Source organism: Phasianus colchicus, chromosome 1 (assembly GCF_987193195.1).
Source record: "Phasianus colchicus chromosome 1, bPhaCol1.hap1.1, whole genome shotgun sequence".
NCBI classification, from domain to species: domain Eukaryota; kingdom Metazoa; phylum Chordata; class Aves; order Galliformes; family Phasianidae; genus Phasianus; species Phasianus colchicus.
This window is the reverse complement of record NC_143436.1, coordinates 1725882-1745191: the sequence shown is the minus strand read 5'-3', so window position 1 is coordinate 1745191 and position 19310 is coordinate 1725882. Positions and strand designations below refer to the sequence as shown.

Sequence of the window (19310 nt, the reverse complement as noted above, 5' to 3'; positions counted from 1 at the left end):
GGATCCCTTGTCTTCTCAGCCATACAGCTGCAGATGTATGTGTGCTGCTACAACAGGAAAGCAAGGGACAGGAGTGGGAAAGAGAGAGGACAGAGCTGTTTCTTTGAGCTTAAGCAGTGTGACCTGGTGGCCAAGAAGGTTAATGGTGGCCAACACGTTTATCATGATGAGTAAGCAGTGTGCCCTTGTGACCAAGAAGGCCAGTGGTGTCCTGCCTGGCCAATGGTTTACCAAAGGTTTACCTGCTGGTGAAAAAAGCCAATGTTGTTTTGGTTGGCCAACAGTTGCCCAGTGGTTGATCAACAGTCAACCATGAGCCAGCAGTGTGTTCCAGTGGCCAAGAAGGCCAATGGTTTCCTGGGGTTCACTGCACATAGCACGGCCAGCAGGGCAGGGAGGTCCTCCCCAGTTCCAGACAGACAGGGAGCTGCTAGAGAGAGCCCGATGGAGGACTGAAGAGATGAGGATTTCACTCACCTGGATGAGGGACACAGTGCCATCAGGGTTACTGAAGGTTTGTACCACTGTCTGTGAGGGCACCAGGTGTGCTATACTGTGTGTGGTTGTGGTCTGTTGCTGTGTTTGCTGATCCTCAAATGCGTAGAGCAGGTCCTCACGCCCATGCTGCTTGTAACAGTTCTTCACGATAGTCCTCAGTGCTTGGGTCCATGACACCTGCCAGGATCACAAGGAGTGAAGAATCAATGTGAAAATCTTTTCTGACCCACTGCAGCGCTGCTATTGCTTTTGCATGCTTTCCTTATTTGGGGGGGGGAGGGTCTTGATGGATGTTTTTCAATAAATTCTCAAAGAAACAGAAGGTTCTTGGTACTTAATCACTCTCCCTTCATCCCCAAGATTCAGAAATCACCCTGAGCTATTACATTTCTGTGTACAGACACATAACAAGCTCCTTTGGCCAGGGGAAAGGGCAAATTTCTCAACTGAATCTGTTTCTCTAGCTTTCAAGGAATCTTCAGTTAAGGGAATGAAGCCACTAAGTAGAACATCACTCCCAGCTGCCATTTCCAGACATTCATCCCCACCCAACCAGCTCACATCAGCCTATAGATGTGCACACCATAGCAGCTTACTTTGACAGGAACAGGTTGGTAGATCTGTTGCTGTAATACCCTTAAAGACCTTTTCACCTGCTATCCTTTTTTTTCCTGGCTCCATATCTTTGAGCACTTCCCTTGATGTAGAGGTCCCTCCTGCTCAAGACGGGACAGTAAGCCTTCAAGGGCTTTATGATGCCACGACACAGACACTACAGCAAACAAAGTGCATGTTTGGAGAGCAGAGTGGTCCTGGCCCAGCATGAAGGCAGACACACAGCCACGCACCCGCTGCTTCTGCTCCTCCGTGCGCACATCACTTCGGACGTTGGCCCAGGGAATGTCCTCAGGCCACCAAATGGGTTTGCAGCTCTCCTTGCCCCAGCCTGGCTTCCCACGACCCGTGGAATACTTCAGCATTTCTGGGATGAACGCTCGCAGCTGTGCCTGAAACAAAACACATCAGAGGGTTTTTAGGAACTCACATCATCTGGCAGCACAAAGTTTCCATCCTGATGGAACTATGGACTGGAGAAGAACTGAATGTCCAAGGAAAATGTACAAAACTTCACCATCTTCTGCTGAATCTCAGCAGAGAAAAGATTAGAGACAAAGTATGGAAGAGCAAAACCAAATTAAACCAACTAGATCAACAAGGCAAGACACACACTGTGTTAACACACCGCATCGGCACACTTTAAGGCTCAAGAACTATCACAAAGAGATCTGAAGGGAGAGAAAAGTCAGAATAATGCTGGAATAATCAACAACAATAAAACATTCCTGGTGTGACAGTGTCTCTGGGAGTCCTTTTGTCACTTCTGGAGGGCTTCTGCCATAGCAGGGGGGTTTCTCCCAACCATCCCAACCACAGCCCTGGTTCCAGTCTGATATTGTTAGCCTGAAATTGTAAACCAGCTCATTCAGATGCTGCCTCCTGCACAACAGCAAGGATCTGTGGGAGCCAGGAGATGGACTCGATGAACCCTATGGGTCCCCTTCCATTGGGATATTCTATGGTTCTATGAGTTCTGCAGGAACACAGAGCAGAAAGAGTTCAGCTACAAGAATTAACATGGGCTCTGAGCTTACTTAACAGGAAAAATTTTAGTGTACTTGGATGAAAAAGAAAAAAAAAAACAACTTCTCTGAGCACATGGCTCACTGCACTGCATACCTGCTAAGGGTTGCCTGGTGCAAAAATAGTTAAAAGCTTCTTCCCACAACTGCTACCTGCAAGCCATGCTCCTTGTTAACAGATGGATTAATTACTCGTCCTAGGGAGGTCAGCAGCTCGAAGCACTTGTTAGGAGGGCTTGCCTTTAATCCACCAGGGAGACAATCAGCTGCTTCAGCATGAGGATGGCTCTAATTAGTGCCATAACGAGACCTCACCCCAGCACTTCTGAGACAAAGACTCCACATCTCCAAGGGTGCAGCCAGCAGGATCTGTGGGAGCCACGTTCTGCTGCCTCCATCCATGAAACATCCACCAAACAAGCAAAGCTCTCCCCAAAAAGGCCACAGCTCACCCTGGTGTCAGCTCTGGGAAAGGCTTTTATAATCTCCAGCATCAAAAATTTGAGAGAAATTGTAAGAAATGTTTCCTTGACACCCTTTGGTCTTCTCAGTTTTAATAGTGAATTTGATCAGAGAATCATAGGGGGTGGAAGGGACGACTGGAGATATAGTCCAAGTATCAATGGAAGCAAACTAACCTCAATTCTATCATCTGCAATGGTACACGGCACAGAAAAGTGCTGGGAACAAGGGGTCCTGTGTGAGGAGCATCCAGGGCTTAAGCCCTGATAAGGCATCCAGAAGGCAAAAAACCTGTGGCTGGGAGCCTTCTCTTGGCCCCACGTATCTTCAAAGAGCAGCACATGGGGCTTCTGAGAGTGGAAGAGGGCAAAGAAAGAACTGCAGCTGCTTTTCAACAGCCAACTTTAGACTATTTTACTTTTAACATATGGATTGAAAAGCAAGGCATGCATCAAGGTTGTAATAAGGTGCTCCAAGCAGGGAGCTGTGGGACTACAGATCATTCCAGCTGCAGGAGCTCCACTCAAGACAGCAGAATCAGGCATTTCTTCATAGCACATGTGGGCTCTGCTAAGCTAATGCCCTATGCCAGAGCTGTACAAGTAAGGAGACATTTCTATGCAACATTTCCAGGGTCAGAGTTCCAAAGCCATTCCTATCTCCTGCACAGCTGAACTGAGTGATGCTCTTGGCTCAGAGCAGCCCTGCTCACCTTTATTTCCCTCCAGACCAACAAGGGATCAGAGCAATTAAAAGGAGAGAGATCTTCACCCTCCCCTTTGAGGAACTGATGCCTCTACCACCTGCCTGCATACACCTGCAGCTCCCATAGTCACACCTCTTCATGGTGTTGCTCCGTCTGTACTTACAAATATTTGGGTTTCCACAAGGCTTTGTGTTTCCATAGGGTTTTGTGCTGTTTGGTTGAAAAGCTCTCCAACTGCTAACAGTGAATGGAATTGTATCAGCAGCTCTGGGAATCAGAATTCCTACAAAAAGCAACAGCATATCTAGCCATGCAACATATTGCAGTGATTTAGCAGTCAGTGTTATCACCCACTCTCTCAAAGTAATGTATTTTGTGCCACTGTGGCACAAAAATGACAGCAGCCTCGTTGTATTTAGCATATCTGCTTTGTGCTTCTATTTAAGAGTCTGGCAGAAACTATACTCCTCTTCAGGAATGGAATTACCTCATAACCATCACATGCACCATATTTATTCCCTGAAAATTCTGCAAGGAGGAACACCTCTTGGGTTGTGAGAATCCACCAAGGAGGCTGCAGTGCAGTCAGTTCTGTCCTCAGATGGCCTCCAGGCATTCAGAGCTCTAAAATTTTAAGAGAACATCTACAGTATGTCATCCCTATGTGATATACAGGGAAACTGAGGCTGAGTGTTGTTTCCAGAGTCTCAGGAGAAGGGCTGGACTTCAGTACCAGCCCATAATACGCACATAAAGCACAGCAATGCTGGATGTGAAGAGCACAGACTGTCCACAGCTTGGGAGAAACCTTCACAAAGCTATTCTGGGTGATCATATTGCACTGAAAAGAGGAGAGTTACTTCTAACACAAGACTTGTTTTACCACAGCTCAAGTCCTCTCATGCAGCATTAAGCAGCCCTACGTTGCTGTGCTGTTGCATCAGCAGTTGGCACATTTTTTCCCTGCAAAACATGAAGGAGGAAGAAAGGAAGTGAAAGCATTTATCATTTAAATGAGCCAAGAGAAGGATGGGAACACACAGTTTTGAGTGGGGGAAGCAAGCAAACCCCAGGGGCACCTTAGCTTGGCTAAATCATTGTGCAGAGTTTGCTGAAGACCAAGGACATGTCACACTTGGAAGGAAAAACCTGATTTTTAACTTAACATGAGAAGTATTAGTATTTTTCTCATAGATCTTTGGAGGAAATGTTGCTTCACTGGAAGAGAAGCAGAGAAAACTTAAGCAATTCTTGATGTTACAATTTTTGATTTCCAACTTTATCATAGAAATAAAGACAGGAAAAGGCTGCACCTCGACAGAAGGGGAGTCCCCACTTCCCCAGGGCAGTTCCCCATTAGTATCTCACCCAAGATTTGATGTGGCCTTAAACAACTGGCAAGCCCCCCTCTGTTCTAGCAGAAAAATGAGGGAATGATCTAGAACACACAAGAAACAGCCAAGAAAGATAATCCAAAATGGTACAGCAGAAGCCACCTGCCTGACCTCAGAGCTCAAAAAAAAACCTGCAGTCTGCAGGACAAAATGCATCCCCTGTTCATGGTGTATGGGAGGTCAGAAAAGCAGCACAAAGAGGGGAGTCAACTCCTCGAAAGGACAGACAGATAATGGCAGGACAGGAGGAAATGGTTTGAATTTGAAGGAGGAAAGATTTAGTTTGGATATCAGGGGGAAGTTCTTTACTATGAGAGTGGTGAGGTGCTGGAACAGCTGCCCAGAGAGGCTGGAATGCCCCATCCATCCCTGGAGGTGTTCAAGGCCAGGTTGGATGGAGCCCTGGACAGTCTGGGCTGGTATTAAATGTGGAGGTTGGTGGCCCTGCAAGTGGCAGGGGGTTTGGAGCTTCATGATCCTCAAAGTGCTTTCCAACCCAAGACATTCTTCTGTGAAGAGGGGTGCTCCCTACAGCTCCAAGCTCTTAGAGCACCTCTGCTGCTGTATGCAGAAAATAAGCAGCAATAACAAAGCTTCACATCTAAGACATCCCGTGGGAAAGAAAGAAGAAATCAAGTGCATCCCCTGGAGATGCAGAGACAAACTCCGGTACAGAATAACAGGATGTGACCGTAGGATGCCACATCTCTCTCTGGTTCTGCCAAATTTCTGCCATGCCTGTGCTTACCTGGGTCATCTTGTCCACTGAGACTGGAATGCCATCAATGGTGAGGGGTGGTAACTCTGAGTTAACCTCCTGAGGTGCAGGAGCATGCTCTGCCAGCGCTGACTCCAGGTCTTCCAGAATCATGCTCTTGTACTTGCGTACCTGTGGGGAATTGTTAAGCTCAAGTAAACAAGGTGAGGAGCAACAGGAGAGGAGAGGTGAGCAGCAGGGCCAGCCGCCTTCCCCAGGGCACTGGGGAGATGAAAGAGCAAACAGTGCCGTGTAAAAACACCTGCCAGCCCCAAAGGCTTGGCTGCATTGAAAGGGTGATGATGAAATGTTGGGTAACATCACTAAGTGGAAGGATTTGTGGGATCAAAGTTAAGTTCAGAAGTCAGACTTATTGTAATCAGGATCTGTTCCATTTGCTAGCTGGTCTGTGGTAAGGTGCATGCTGTGCTCAAAGACATCCATCGTTACCTGCACTTTTAATTGAGGTTATTAGCCCTGGGGAGCTGTGCTGAACAGCCAAAAACTATGCAGAGAAGACAGGAACTCGGTGCTAAACTCACATTCATACAAAAAACCTCTATTTCCAGAGCCTTAAACATGACCTTCAGATCACTGCCAGGCTTGCAAGGCTGCTCTGAGACAGAATTAAACCTGCCAACAGGGTGAGCAATTTATTGCATGGCTTTTTCTAGAGACACCTACCACATTCTCCAAGGGTGCAGCTCCAAAAACTTTGAAGACAGGGTTGGGTTTGGAGGGTGAGATGCACAGGACGATGGCTTGCTGCCCCACTCTGGTGGTGTACTCATCCAGCGTGGCACGGAGCTTCCTGAAACAGAATCAGCAAGCAGGTGTCAGCTGAGAGCCCTGCAGAAACACAACCCTTCCCATTGTCAGCTTCCTTTTTGGATGCATCCCATTCACAAACCAGGTGAGCAGCAGAGCCCCAGCTGTCAGATCGGCCACACAGTGCTTCCCTGCTGTGCTCCCCGCAGTCCCAGAGCAGCTCAAATATCAGCTGTTCTCCTGTTCTCCATTTTTTTTTCCCATTGATGCACAGTGGAAAGAGAAATCAACAGAGCAGCAAAGCTAATGTGCATCTCCTGCCGTCCTTAATTCTGTCACTGGCCAAGAGTACTAGGATACAGAACTTGTAAGGAGAAGAATTTGACTATTTCAACAATATTCCAGAAAACGCAGCTTATTTTACATTTGGGTTCGTAGCATCACATTGCAAATCTCTGCTACCCAAACCAGAGCTGTTGGCATTCAGCTGACAGCTCCACAACGAGGCAAGAGCCAGAAGCGTTGCACCAGCAGAGCACAGGGAGCCCACGTGCACCTGCCCCATCAGCAAGTCCCCTTGGAATGAGCTCTCTGTAGGAAGAAAATGGTTCTTCATAGACCTTCCTCCTCTTACTAACTTCCAAGCAACACAAGAGAATGTGTCAGGAACTTCAGCAGAACCTCGTTAAGCACCACTGTGTAACCTGAGCACAGACATAAGAGGACATTTTAGGATCTGTCCTGGTCATTTTGAAACCTGCTGATGGCAGCACAGTACCAAAAAGCACCACCACCACCATGTGTAGAGATCTCAGAATCAGAAACCAGCTTCCCACTCGATGCACGCTGCTGCTTAGAGCTGTTAAATTGATCAGAGGTACAAAAATGATGCATTTTGTCAGTATTTTACACATCATAAAAAAAGCAGTTGCAGGAGAGGAGAAGTAATTCCTTTACTGAGGAGTTTCTTTAAGCTATGTTGTTCATATATCAAAGGAGAAAGAAATCTGCTCTTCACAAATGCTGCAAACATGTGGCTGAGTCACAGGGAGGAGGGAAAAACAGAATGAGGCTATAAAAGAAAAGGAGCCTACTCCCAGGAAGCACTATTTAACACCAAACCTGCTTCATTTCTTTCCACTTTGGTCACATGCAAAGGGTGTTACAGGACTTAACAGGTGAATAAACACAATGTAAGGAAACCAGCTTAGTTTCTCACCAGCTCTACATGAGTTTGAAGCAGAGGGGAAAAAAAGGTGACACTGAATTCATTGCCTCCGTGCATGAACTGTGTGCAGGACGAAGTCAGCAAGCAGCACAGGATGACAAATATCCCAACTTCTTTAATATAATCTAACTGAGGTCAGAACAGTTTAGAAAGCAAAAATTGGTTTGTTCCAAAATGTTCTAAAAGGCAGCAGTCAATGTGTAGAAATGGTTCCTAAAGTCAGCATTGCTGACCATGATCATCACAGGTTTGCAGAACATCCTGCAGCCCCAGAGTTCCTTGGGGGCCATCAGGTGGGCAGAGATGCTCAGAGCACTCTGAAGAATCATGTCATAATGGAAAACACAGGGACATTCTTCACTTGGTAGATACATCCTCAGAGCTAGAATGTGGCTGTAGCTCTCAGGACAGCTGTAAAGTCACTGGAAAGGCCTTGGAAAGCAAAGTTACTGTGATGGATTGAACCAAAGCAACACTTTGACCCATTCCTGAAAATTAAAATACTGCTCGTGGCCTCCAGAAATGATGCCCCACAACTCCTCGAGTTGGGCAGACTCTGAACAGCACACAAATAGCACTGGGAAGGGATGGAAGAGGCAAGCCAAGGTGTCAGAGTGCAGAAGAAGTCCTTACCGTAGCAAACGTGTCTGTTGCCTCTTACGGATGGATGGGTTGGATTCAAAAACATGTGGTCGCTTCCGTTTCTTCCCCGTTGCCACAGCAGCAGCTGCTGCCATCCCTACAGGGCCTGGAAATGAAACCACAGAAGTGAATCAGCACAGTTCCAGATACAGAATGAATGGCTTGGGTTGGAATGGGTTGTAAAGATCACAGAATGATGGAATGGTTGGGCTGGAAAGGATCTTAATGATCATAAAATCATGGAATGGTTGGGTTGGAAGGGACCATACAGATCACAGAACCACAGAATGACTTGGGTTGGGAAGGACCTTAAAGGTCACAGAATTAGAGAATGGTTAGGTTGGAAGGGACCTCAAAGCCCCCCCTAGACCCACTCCCTGCTGCGGGCTTAGCTGCCCACCAGCACATCAGATTGCCCAGCTGTTTCTCCATTTGTCAGAGGCGAAAGGCCATACAAGGTGGCCCCAAAGCTTTGTCTTTAACAAAGGTGCAGATACAGGAGCAGGAAACCCTTATTTATTTTAAGTATTGAGAGCCAATTTAGGCAGAAAAGCTGCATTGTACACAAGCTTTGGGTATGGGAGGCATGAGAAGTGCAGCCAGAGACAGGGGGATACCTGGGGTTCCCTTAGAGTGAGACTCTCCTGCAACTGCCCACCAGGGTGCTGGGAAGGAAAAAGGAAATCCTGCAGGAGTTGAGGCTGCAAACATAATAAGCAAAGCAGTGGAATGCTCAATGGGGTAGTGGAATGCTCAGTGGGATGGTGTTCAGGACCATGAAGCTGTGAGAGTCAATGTACAGGCACAGAAGAGCTCCAAGAGTGATCAAGAATGGTGAGAGACTAGTTTTGAACACTGCCACTCAAGTAGATCTCACATCTGTGTTTCAGCCTGTTCTCAAGGAGAATAAAACTGAGAAGAAGCCAGGACCCAGCCCAGCCCTGCTCCTGACAGCAGGAGATAGTAGGCTCACAGCCCACAGCTCAAATACACATTTGGGGAGTCACCAGATACAGGGGTGTTTTTTGTGTTAACTCTCAGTTTATATCACTGTGTAGTGGCAGATCATTGTGATAACTCATTTAAATGTTTTAGGACACAGGATACACAGCAAGCTATCACACATGGCCAGTAAGTCCTCACACCACTTGGATTCAACAATTTCACAAAGCAGATGTAAGTATGTGACCACTGCAGCCTTCCAACCTCAACCTGAACATCTTTACCCATTTCTCCCCATTTCTTCACTTTCATTTTTACTTCTATACAAGCTTGAAACCATTGGCAGTAACCTCTACTCAACTATCTCTTCTTCATTAATATCTATTCCAACAGCTAAAGTTGGGCTTTCTTAATGCACGCAATCCTCCTCCTTTCATACTGTACGTATCCAGAAAGGTTTATCCAGGAGCAGCTGCCTTTTCACCACTCTCCATAGAAACTCCTAAAGATTTTACCTTTTTGTTAAGACAACCTGTTGGCATGTCCTCACTTCCAACTGCAAACTGTCTGTAGCAAGGGTTGACTGCTCAGCATGTTTAGCAGGGACGCTCACCGCATCTATAAGCGCCGATATTGAGCTGCTTTGCACAACTTCTGACAAGCAGGTCAGGAGCTTTATTCCACAGATAAGGAGCCAGATCAGTTTGTGAGTGCTTATTTATCAATTATCATTGCTTTTTTCTACTACAGAGGTAGACCCACTTCAAGGCAAATTTTGAGGACACGTGACAGGGGTTTACTGGAAAGGGTTTGTGATCCTGGAACAGTTCTTCATTCCATATGTAGAATGGCTTGGGCTGGAATGAGCCTTAAAGATCATAAAATCCCAGAATGGGTTGGATGGGACATTAAAGGTTATGGAATGCGTTGTTGGGTTGGAAGGGTCCCTGAGGGTCACAGAATCATGATATGGCTGGGTTGGAAGGGTCCTTATACATCACGGAGTTATGGTATGGCTAGGTTGGAAGGGTCCTTAAGGGGTCACAGAACCATGATATGTTTGGGTTGGAAGGGATCTTAAAGCCCTACTTAAAACTGAAGCAAAAAGGAAGCATTCACAGCATCCCAAGGAAGCTAAAGGACCACTTGGATACCCCCAGGCACAGATGGTGACATCAGTATGAATGGTATGTCATGAGAAAGACGCTGAGCACTCTGGTGCTTTACCTGCTGCAGCCAGGTGGGCCGTCACCTCGTCGGCAGCTGTGGAGTTGAGGATGTCAGAGTCATCATAGGACGTGTCCTCAGGTGAAGAAGGTGAGTCCTCGTCGGCGCTCAACATGCTGTGCTCTGTGTAGGTGGCCACGTGGACCTGCTGCACCTGCTGGGCCACTGCGTGGGCCTCGATGGTGGCCATGTGTTCTGTTTGAGTCACGCCGTGTTCTTCCATCAATAGGTACTGGAAGAGAGAGAAAGATCACAGAGTGGGTATTAAGGATATGTGTACCATAAATAAGGAGAACAGCAGGTGAAGCCAGCTGGGTGAGCAGGAAGGAACAGAGGTTACCTCCCCTAGTGGACTTCTACAGGAAGGACATTACTAATACAGGAGGTAGAAAAGGTACTGAAAAATCCTATTTCCCAACTACACAGCACAGCACCAGAAACAGGCACCACTGCTGGAGGAAAGGTCTTCACTCACCTGGCATTCCCAAGCTGAGTACCTGGAGCTTATTTCTGTCACTTTAACACCAAGGCTCAAGATGCTCAAGAGCAATACATAATCCAACCTCAACATCCCAGGACGTGCATTACAATGACACTACAGAGGTTTACTGGTAGCAAGTTGTGTTCTGGAGATGACTTTTGCTGCATTATTTGCCCAGAGTCTGGAAGTGGGCAAAATCATTACAACCTAAGCATAAGCATTATATAAAGCATATTTATTTAATGGAACCAAGTGCTAAACCACTGAGCAGAGCAGCAGCTCACACAGTCAGCAGGGCACCAGAGCATGCAGCATGAACATAAATATGAGCAGAAGATGCTCAGGTATTGTCAGTGGGTATCTATTGTACATTGGTGGGGAAGCACCAGCACATCACAAACTGTTACATCACATACCAGAGGGACCTTGTGGCCATTATAATGGGGTCAAATTCCATGGGATTAAAAGCTCTTTACCACACCCTCTCCATAGAAATCTGTTCAGCTTTTCAGGAGGAGAAAGCCAGGAGCCATGGTACACTGCACCATCAACTCAACCAAAGCATGCCAACATGCAGCTCTGCTCTTTCAAAGCTTGCCATAACTTTTATCATATATATCCTGCCAGAAATACACAATGCTTTGCAAATGATCAGCATGACAGCCACTCTGACAAAATAGTCACCAGGCTGATGATAAGTCCAAAAATGACATCATCAGGACCAACCACACAGGAAAAAATGGGACAGTGAGATCCATGCCAGGAGAAAGAGCTCTTGGCCAACGTTATCTTGGACAAACCAACCAAGGACAACTACTTGAGATTGCAAGAGGAATGATTACAAACATAGGATGCTCTGTGGAAAGAAAGGAGGAGAAGGGAGAGCACCTCAAACTGAGGACAGGAGGTTTGGTGGAAGGCAGGAGGAGATGACCTGAGTCTTTTCCTGATCTTGGGAGAGGAAGAAGGGCAAAGCACATCCAAGGCCACAGGAAGAAGTACCACCAACATTGTGTACTGAACACTAAGGGCGTTTATAAAATAGTTCTTTCAAAGGCAGCTTCAACTTTAAGACACCACAACCAGCAAATCAATTCTTTTAGCGAGTTCCACCCTCCAAACATTCATCCATCCCTTTCAAAATCATTTTTTTCACATTTGACTCGTGCACAGCTATTTTTTAAATTATTTTTTAAATCGGAAACAAAAGCTGCATCTCAAACGCAGGGAGAATATTCCCTGGACAGCACTAAGGGAAAGCTTCCTTCTCAAATGCCAGAGGCACATACGGTGTTGAGTGGAGATGAGAAGAAGTTCATAGATGAAAATATTGACACAGAAGACTTAGGATGAACCAAGCAAAAACCCACTATTGTGCAAATAAGTTTCCAAATATCACATTATTACCAAAATGGCTGTGGGCAGTCACATCCTCTTGCTCAATGGACAGCTTCCAGCCAGCAGGTCCAGGGCTTTAGGATGGGTTTGCTCCACGTATGGGATTGCACAGCGATGGTTCTTTTCGCAGCAGCCTTTGTCCTCCTAAGATAACTGCAACCTAGGCATTTGGGAATGGTTTCTCAATTCCCAATACAAAGAAATACAGCTAGACCTTTCCAAAAGTGGTATTGAACTTCTCAAAATGCCAAACACGCCAAACCCAATCTGGTTTCTCTCTTATACTTCTAATAACGAGAATCACAAAATGAATGGCTTCACTAAGAGCTACCAACTTCATGGTGGAACTGACTCTTATTTTGGCATCTCCTATCCAGAAAAGTGAGTTTTTTACCTGGGAAACACTATGAGAAGCCCTAAGTGTTCTTAAACTGTATGGATAAACTCAATTTGGGTTCCCAACAGATGAGTTTAGGCTGTTTCCTAGGTAGGCATGCACTAGGGGAGCTCCAATCTGCTGAAATGCAGTTGTGAGACCATCACAAACCTATGGAGGTTAAAGCTCCAACCACCTTCCCACTCACAATCCAACTCACCATGGAACCAGGTGTTACTCAGCCCTTCTTACAAGTCACTGCGATGTTAGAACCACCCAAAAAAGCATCAATTCAAATACATCCAGTAAGGAAGGGTCTGAGATGCCAAGATGAATTGAAGCAACATGAAGTATTTTGGTTGGAAATCCAACCAAATCCAGCATAATCTTCTTCTAATGAACTTATTTTGTTATCACGACAGAAAAATGGGGGGAACAAGGGAGATTTCAGGCAAAACCTTAATGGAGCAGCACAGCAAGCCATGCTTTTCCCAAACCACTAGGCTTTCTTTGTCTGAAGTGGTTCACTGCTGTTTTCCCCATGGTGCCATACAACATAAAGTGCTTTCCATTGAAATAAAGAAGTATTTATCCTCATAAGAGAAATACTACCAGAATATATGTGACAAAGCGTAGCCAATGCTCAGCTTCCCAGGAAAACAGACTGCAAAATGAGCGATGCTTCTGACACTGCTTTCTTAAGGAGGAAAAATGCTTGAACCAGGGCAATACCACTCAAACTGAAACTATGGGCCATTGCATTCCTAAGTGGGCAAACAAGCAGCCGGGTGACCAACATCAACGCAAGGGTGCCCATAAAGAGCAGACAGGAACGTGTGGGTATTTGCTCTCATTTTTACAGGCACAACCTGGATCTGCCCTTTCTGTACCCTCATCTTCATCATTCCAAGCTATATAAAAGTAAATAGAAGCTGGGAAAAGGGCAAGAAACTACTATACCTCTACCACAAACCAGGACTTAATCTCCAATGGATGCAGAAGCCTGCCCAGTTGTGCATATCCCAACACTACAAGCTTCAGTAACTCATTTCTACATCGTAAATTGGATTGTTTCCAGTTTGACCCGCTAGCTGACTTCACTCAACGCCAATTTTCTACTTTTCCAACTTCTGCACTCTTTTCATGTCTGCACGTTTGCCTTCTGGAAAATTCCCAAACGTCTCCAGCATCTGAAGGGCAAAAGCCTTATAGCTGTGTGTTGAAAGTTTGGGTAATTATTTGTATTATCCATCTTTTCATGTTATTCCTGCAGGATTCCTGGTAGAAATCAGGCTGTGAGCACAGAGGAAGAACCATCCAAAGAGCCACCAAAGAGCCACCCAAAACAGTTCCACCATGAATCTGATGGACTGGAAAAGGGATTATTGCACAGAGCATGAAAGGAAAAAAAAAATTGTTCTTGATTCATTTCAGAAATGAACATTCCTCATTCCAGAAAATGAACGTTTATTCCTCTTCTGCTTTATAAACTTGAACAATTTCAGGTGCAAGGAAACCCTGATATCACGACGATGCCTGTGGAGACATTTCCTGGTAGCTGTGTCTTAGTCCTGAAGCCTTGGATGAGAGCCAGAAGTATTTTTAAAATCGTTTAAAATGCTTGAAAACAGACAAATGAGGATAAAGTCACCTCACCACGCAGTGCAGTTGTTTTGTGGTCGTGATGGAGGCTCCTTTAATGTGCTGCTGACACCAGGGCTGGAAGAATATCAGGTGCTGGAGGAGAAAAGCAACCCAAAATAGCAAAACCTGACCACCTGAAACAGCAGAAAACAACAGAAATGGAGCACAAAAACAGAAATTCTATGCTCAATTCAAAGACACGTGGTTGAAAACAGAGCTCTTGTCTACTCAGTGTCACCTGTGGTGTGAGTAGAAGTAACCACACCAACACAAAGCCCCACTGGAGGAATTCCTCTACCACCAACTCATGATAACGTTGCTTCATGAATGCTTTAAACTGAGCCAAAGATGAGATGCCCGCACAAGAAAAAAAAAACAGATGGAAAAACATCTTGGGATGTTTAAATAATTTCTATATGGATGCAAAGCATGGACCATGTGAATGAAGACCAAAGGAGAAGGGCTGAGACCCATTCTGTGTGGACTGTAACTCCAAATTCTGTATTTTCAGGTTTTGCAACCAGACTTTTCTTCTGCTTGGACATTTTGGGTGGAGGTTTCTCCTTTCAAAACTCACTTCTTCATAAAAAAATTCTGTCTTTTCTTTAAGTGAATGCTCTTTGCTATGACCAAAATGTCTCCTAGGTGAAGGTTTTGGAGAAGATTGAGGCACTGACACCACAGCAGCTCCACTTTCTGTATGGAATAAGCAAGGATTGAGAAATGATAAAGGGTAAAAGGCAGAAAACTGAAGTGCAGCAGCCCACAAAAGTATCGAGGCACAGCTTTCCCCAGCACTGCTTTTTCCATAAAACATAATTCAGACTGCTGGGTGGTGATGGACGCACCTGAAGTTAATTTAGAGGTCTTGGAGAGAGGGCCCATTTGGCATAGCCGCAAATAATCCCTCCGGCTCATTTCCTTATTAGATCCAAAGGAATGGAAACGCTGCTGGTTTCCCCTCTTCCATTTTCAGCTTGATCCCTGTGCTGCAAACCCAACAGCATCCTGCATATAACAGCACATCGCACAGCACCTTCTGGCACTATGCACTTTAGTCTGAAAACCAGCTTTAAAAAGGGAAAACAACATTAAATGTCTCACTATTCCAGCATCACGCTTTTAAATGCAATGAAATGCTGCTCCAAGCTCAGAGAGCTGATTTTTTTTTTTTTTCTTCCAAAAAAAATGTGCAACACCTCCTTCCTTTCTTCCACTCCTTTTGTAAAGTTGGTGAGCATCTGGAGTTTAATGTGCCTTTAATGGATTCAAGCCTGCCCTGTAAATAAGCCATTTGCTTTGCATGAAACCACCACCATCACACTGGCACCTTTGTTCTCGGGGGTTGCTGTGATCTGGGTGTGCTAAACCCCATGCAACAGTGCTGCTGGCTCTTCTTCTTGCAGTGCTGTGGTAGTTTCCAGCCACGTGCACCAGCACCTGTGCTAGGAAATGGGCTTCTCCATCAGCACACAGACCACTGCTGCTCTACCTCCTTCCCTCCCCATCTTGCAGAAGCTCGCAGGAGCCATGATGAGGTGGTAGCAGTGCTCAGTGCTGCTCAGGTGCTTGCTTGCAACTCTTCTACAGGATGAGATCAGAAAGCACTTGTCCTGTGTAAGTCCTATGCACTTACCACAGCAGGTTGTTTGATTTTAAAACCTATTTTCCATTGGTGCTGTAGGTTTCAATGAATTTCCAGCTCCCTGCAAAGACAGCCTGGAATAATTCCTAAGGTGAAAAGTGGTCCAATGAGAAATTAATCACTCACCACCTACTGATAAAATAAATTTCCTATTCCTATTTGAGGGAAATTCTGCATCTGAAATGGTCTCCCACCGTGTTTTGCTGTTCTGGCACAAAGCTCTCTATGCATTTTTCAAAGCAGAGGCGCTTCTTCACCCCGTGAGCATCTCATCAGCAGGTTTCAATGGTGGGAGAATTAACCTCATGCACCGAGATTTCCACGAGGACAATTGCAATCATGCCTTAAACTACTGCTGCTGATCAGCCCTCGTAGCAGAGCACTGTAGCCATGTTTTGACCCATTTTGGATGGGTCCCAGCTCCATCTCTTGTCACTGCCACAGCCAAGCAACACCAAGACCCGGCTTTTCTTAGGGGAATGCAAAACGAAGCCTTTTTGTCCTTCCTAAAATGAGGCTTTGAACTCCTGCTGGAAGTCTCTACGTAGCATCCAACCTGCTGACAGCTCTCCCAGGTTAAACATTATTCACTCATTCACCTTTAGATAGGGTTCGATGCCATTCCGGTGCAACAATGTGTCTCGATGGAATTAGTAATGTGGGTTTGATAAGGAAACGATGCCACCCATCAGCAGCAAGATTGATTTGTATCTTTATTATTACCCTGGCTTGTTAGAAACACACATTGAAATGCAAAAATCCCATTGTTCTGGCACTCATGGAGAGAATTGGCTGTGGTTGTGCACTGGCAGAAACGCAGTAACTCAAGCCCTAGGAGGGACTGAAATCCACCTCTTGTCATCCCACAGCGTCCTCCTGTGGCTTAATGCAATTATCCTTTTAATTAGGCTGGAAAAATAATCCCTGTGCTAACAGTGGCAGCATAAAAATCCTAAAAAAAAAAAAAATATCTTAGAAAACCAAACCCATGTTTTTTACTGTGCCTTCCTCATCAGCATCTCACCCAAAAGAGCTGCAAGAAACACAGAAAGCCTAGAAAAGAAATAAATAGGATTTCACACCTGTTTATTAAGCATGTAAGTGGAGTCTGGACAGCAAAGCATCTGACAAACAGCATCCTGAAAGGTACCACTATGTCCATTTGCACACTTTCATTTCAAGAACCATGGAAATCCCAATTTCTAATTATTTTACTCTGAACCGTGTGGCCTTTAAGTCACTCTAAGCAAGTTGCTCTTCTCTAGTTGTTACAGCTTTTTAATTCATTTGAAGAATTGCTAACCCCACCAGCAGCTTGACCGGAGGATCTGCTGTTTGCTGACGGCCCTTTACCAACAGGATTACTGTCCAAAAGACAGAGCACAGCCCTGGCAGGCTGAATTAAGGTACGAATGTTCCCATTTTTAATCCTCTTTTATAGAGGGAAAGGATTACTGTTACACTGGGCTGCTGCAAGGGAACATAATGGGAGCATTGCAAGGAACACACGAGTGAGAGGGCAGCGGTTGGCAGAGAGCACTGAGATGCTCACTGGGGTTTGGAGACAACAGACCAGGAGATTTGGAAACAACATCAAGAGATCAACCTGTTGGCCATGACTGCTTTCCTGAGCATTCGGCCAACAAGTGTTGTCTGCCCTCACGTTCTTAGCTCAGTCATCTACCACGTGGTAAGGTCACAGGGCATAGCCCTAATTCAATTACCTGCGCTACATTACAAAGCTCTGACCTAAGATGGCAGGCCTGGCTACAAGGCTGGCTGGTTCTGCTGGTGATGTGTTCTGCAAGGAGCTCACAGAATGGGTTGGCTTGGAAAGGGCCCCAGAGGCCATCATGGCATGGTCTAGCCCAAACCTAGGCATCTTCAGGCAGGAAGTCTATCTGCGGGTAAAGTAGATGAGACCACTCTGTAATTACCTAAGTACCTGAATGCTGGATTTAAGTGCATTTTAAGAACACTTTTCTCCTCTGTGGGACCAACAAAGAGCTCGTTAACCTGTCCACCTTGCTCCTTGAAGCACATCACTTACTATGCAGCTGTTTTCCATGCAAGCTGAACACTCAAAACTAAATTCTGTTAAAAGATGAAACAGTTTTTACATGTTTATAACAAACATGCCTACATACAAACGGGGCTGTTCAAGTTCTGAACAAACACAGGGGCTGAGGGAGGTTTATTTTGTGCCTGGAGAACAGAACACAATATTTTATTTGCAGCTGCATTTTGCGTTTTGGAGGTCTTTAACATTTCCTCACCTCCATCCACGTATGCTTCTCATTATCAGATTTTAAGCATTACAGCCATCATAGGAACACACAACATTTGCTTCTTGGGCAAGAGACCCACCTTAATGCTTTACCTTTCACTCAAAAATATGGTGCAGAAAGAAGCCAGAAAAGGAAAGACAACTTGCAGCACTGGGCAAATATGAGAAGTGCTCCACATCAGCCTGGCCTTCCTAGGGAGAAAGGGAGCAGCACTACCTCAAGTCCTCTCTCCTTTACAGGGAAAACTGAAAAGTTAAAGGACCTTTCTGGGGCCCAAACAGTAGGAGACTCCAACAGCTGAAGCCAAAAATAAGCTTGTGGGGATAAGAATTAATTGACACAACAATGAGGATGTGGCAATATAAATAAAGCACGGGGGAAGTATTTTTGACCCAGACATGGGGGAAGTTTCCCAAGCTGCCGAGTCATCTCCATTTGATGACTTTAATTAGAGGGTTACGTAATAAACAGTGGGTGGGAACTGGTTTCTTTCTGATTGCATTACTTGTCATAGAATCATGGAATGGAGTAGGTTGAAAGGGGCCTCAAAGACCATCCAGTTCCAACACCCTGCCAACATCTAACCTAAATCCCTCCTCTTTTAGTTTACAGCCATCACAAAACTCCTTTTTATCAGACCCTCACACTGGCAGAAAATCATCAACACCAACCAAAATAATGCAGGTGAGGAAGCCCAGCACAACAATGCCCCATGCTCCTTGCACAACATGCCCCGTTACACACAAAGCAGGACAAAAAGGTGAAAAACAACAACTGCAAAATAATGCTGGGCTCCTCAATTCTATAGAACCCAGGATCAGATGGAATATACCTGCAAGACAAAGTGCTGCACAAGTCTCTGGACATCTACAAGATGAAAAACAATGGCATTTCATTGATGACAACATGTCAGCAGGATGGATGCCTGCTGCTCTCCACTAGATACAGCTTCCAGCTCCCTTATCCATCAATAGTACAGACTCCTTGGAGCTCAACAGGTGACTCATCCACAACCAAAAACCCAACCAGTCTCTGCCAGATGGCTGAGAATTGTTGGGAGAGCCAAGAAGAAAGGGTTGGGCTGGCGGAGGCCAACAGGTTCGACAGTGGGAACATGAGCAACCACCAAACTGGATGTGAGATGAGTAGCTTAGTTTTAAACCACAAGGGGACAGATTACCTTTATACACAAGTAAGATGTGCCCCAGTGTGGT

At 45.5% G+C, this 19310-nt stretch overlaps 1 protein-coding gene across 6 annotated transcripts in view; it reads right to left on the bottom strand.

Moving 5' to 3' along the window:
- Positions 1-19310, bottom strand: part of NRF1 (nuclear respiratory factor 1) — a 47921-nt gene that overhangs the window by 24147 nt on the left and 4464 nt on the right. For 4 of the 6 annotated variants that reach the window (XM_031605073.2, XM_090130083.1, XM_090129928.1 and 1 more), the window contains 6 exons: positions 10265-10496; positions 8087-8201; positions 6142-6268; positions 5449-5589; positions 1347-1505; positions 478-675 (listed from right to left, as the gene is read on the bottom strand). In XM_031605073.2, coding sequence (XP_031460933.1) covers positions 478-675; positions 1347-1505; positions 5449-5589; positions 6142-6268; positions 8087-8201; positions 10265-10487 — 963 coding nt within the window. In that variant the 5' untranslated portion in view covers positions 10488-10496. Of the gene's footprint in view, positions 1-477; positions 676-1346; positions 1506-5448; positions 5590-6141; positions 6269-8086; positions 8202-10264; positions 10497-10739; positions 12130-12152; positions 16780-19310 lie in introns of those variants that run through there. The other 2 variants (XM_031605074.2, XM_031605072.2) reach the window with 2 other exon arrangements.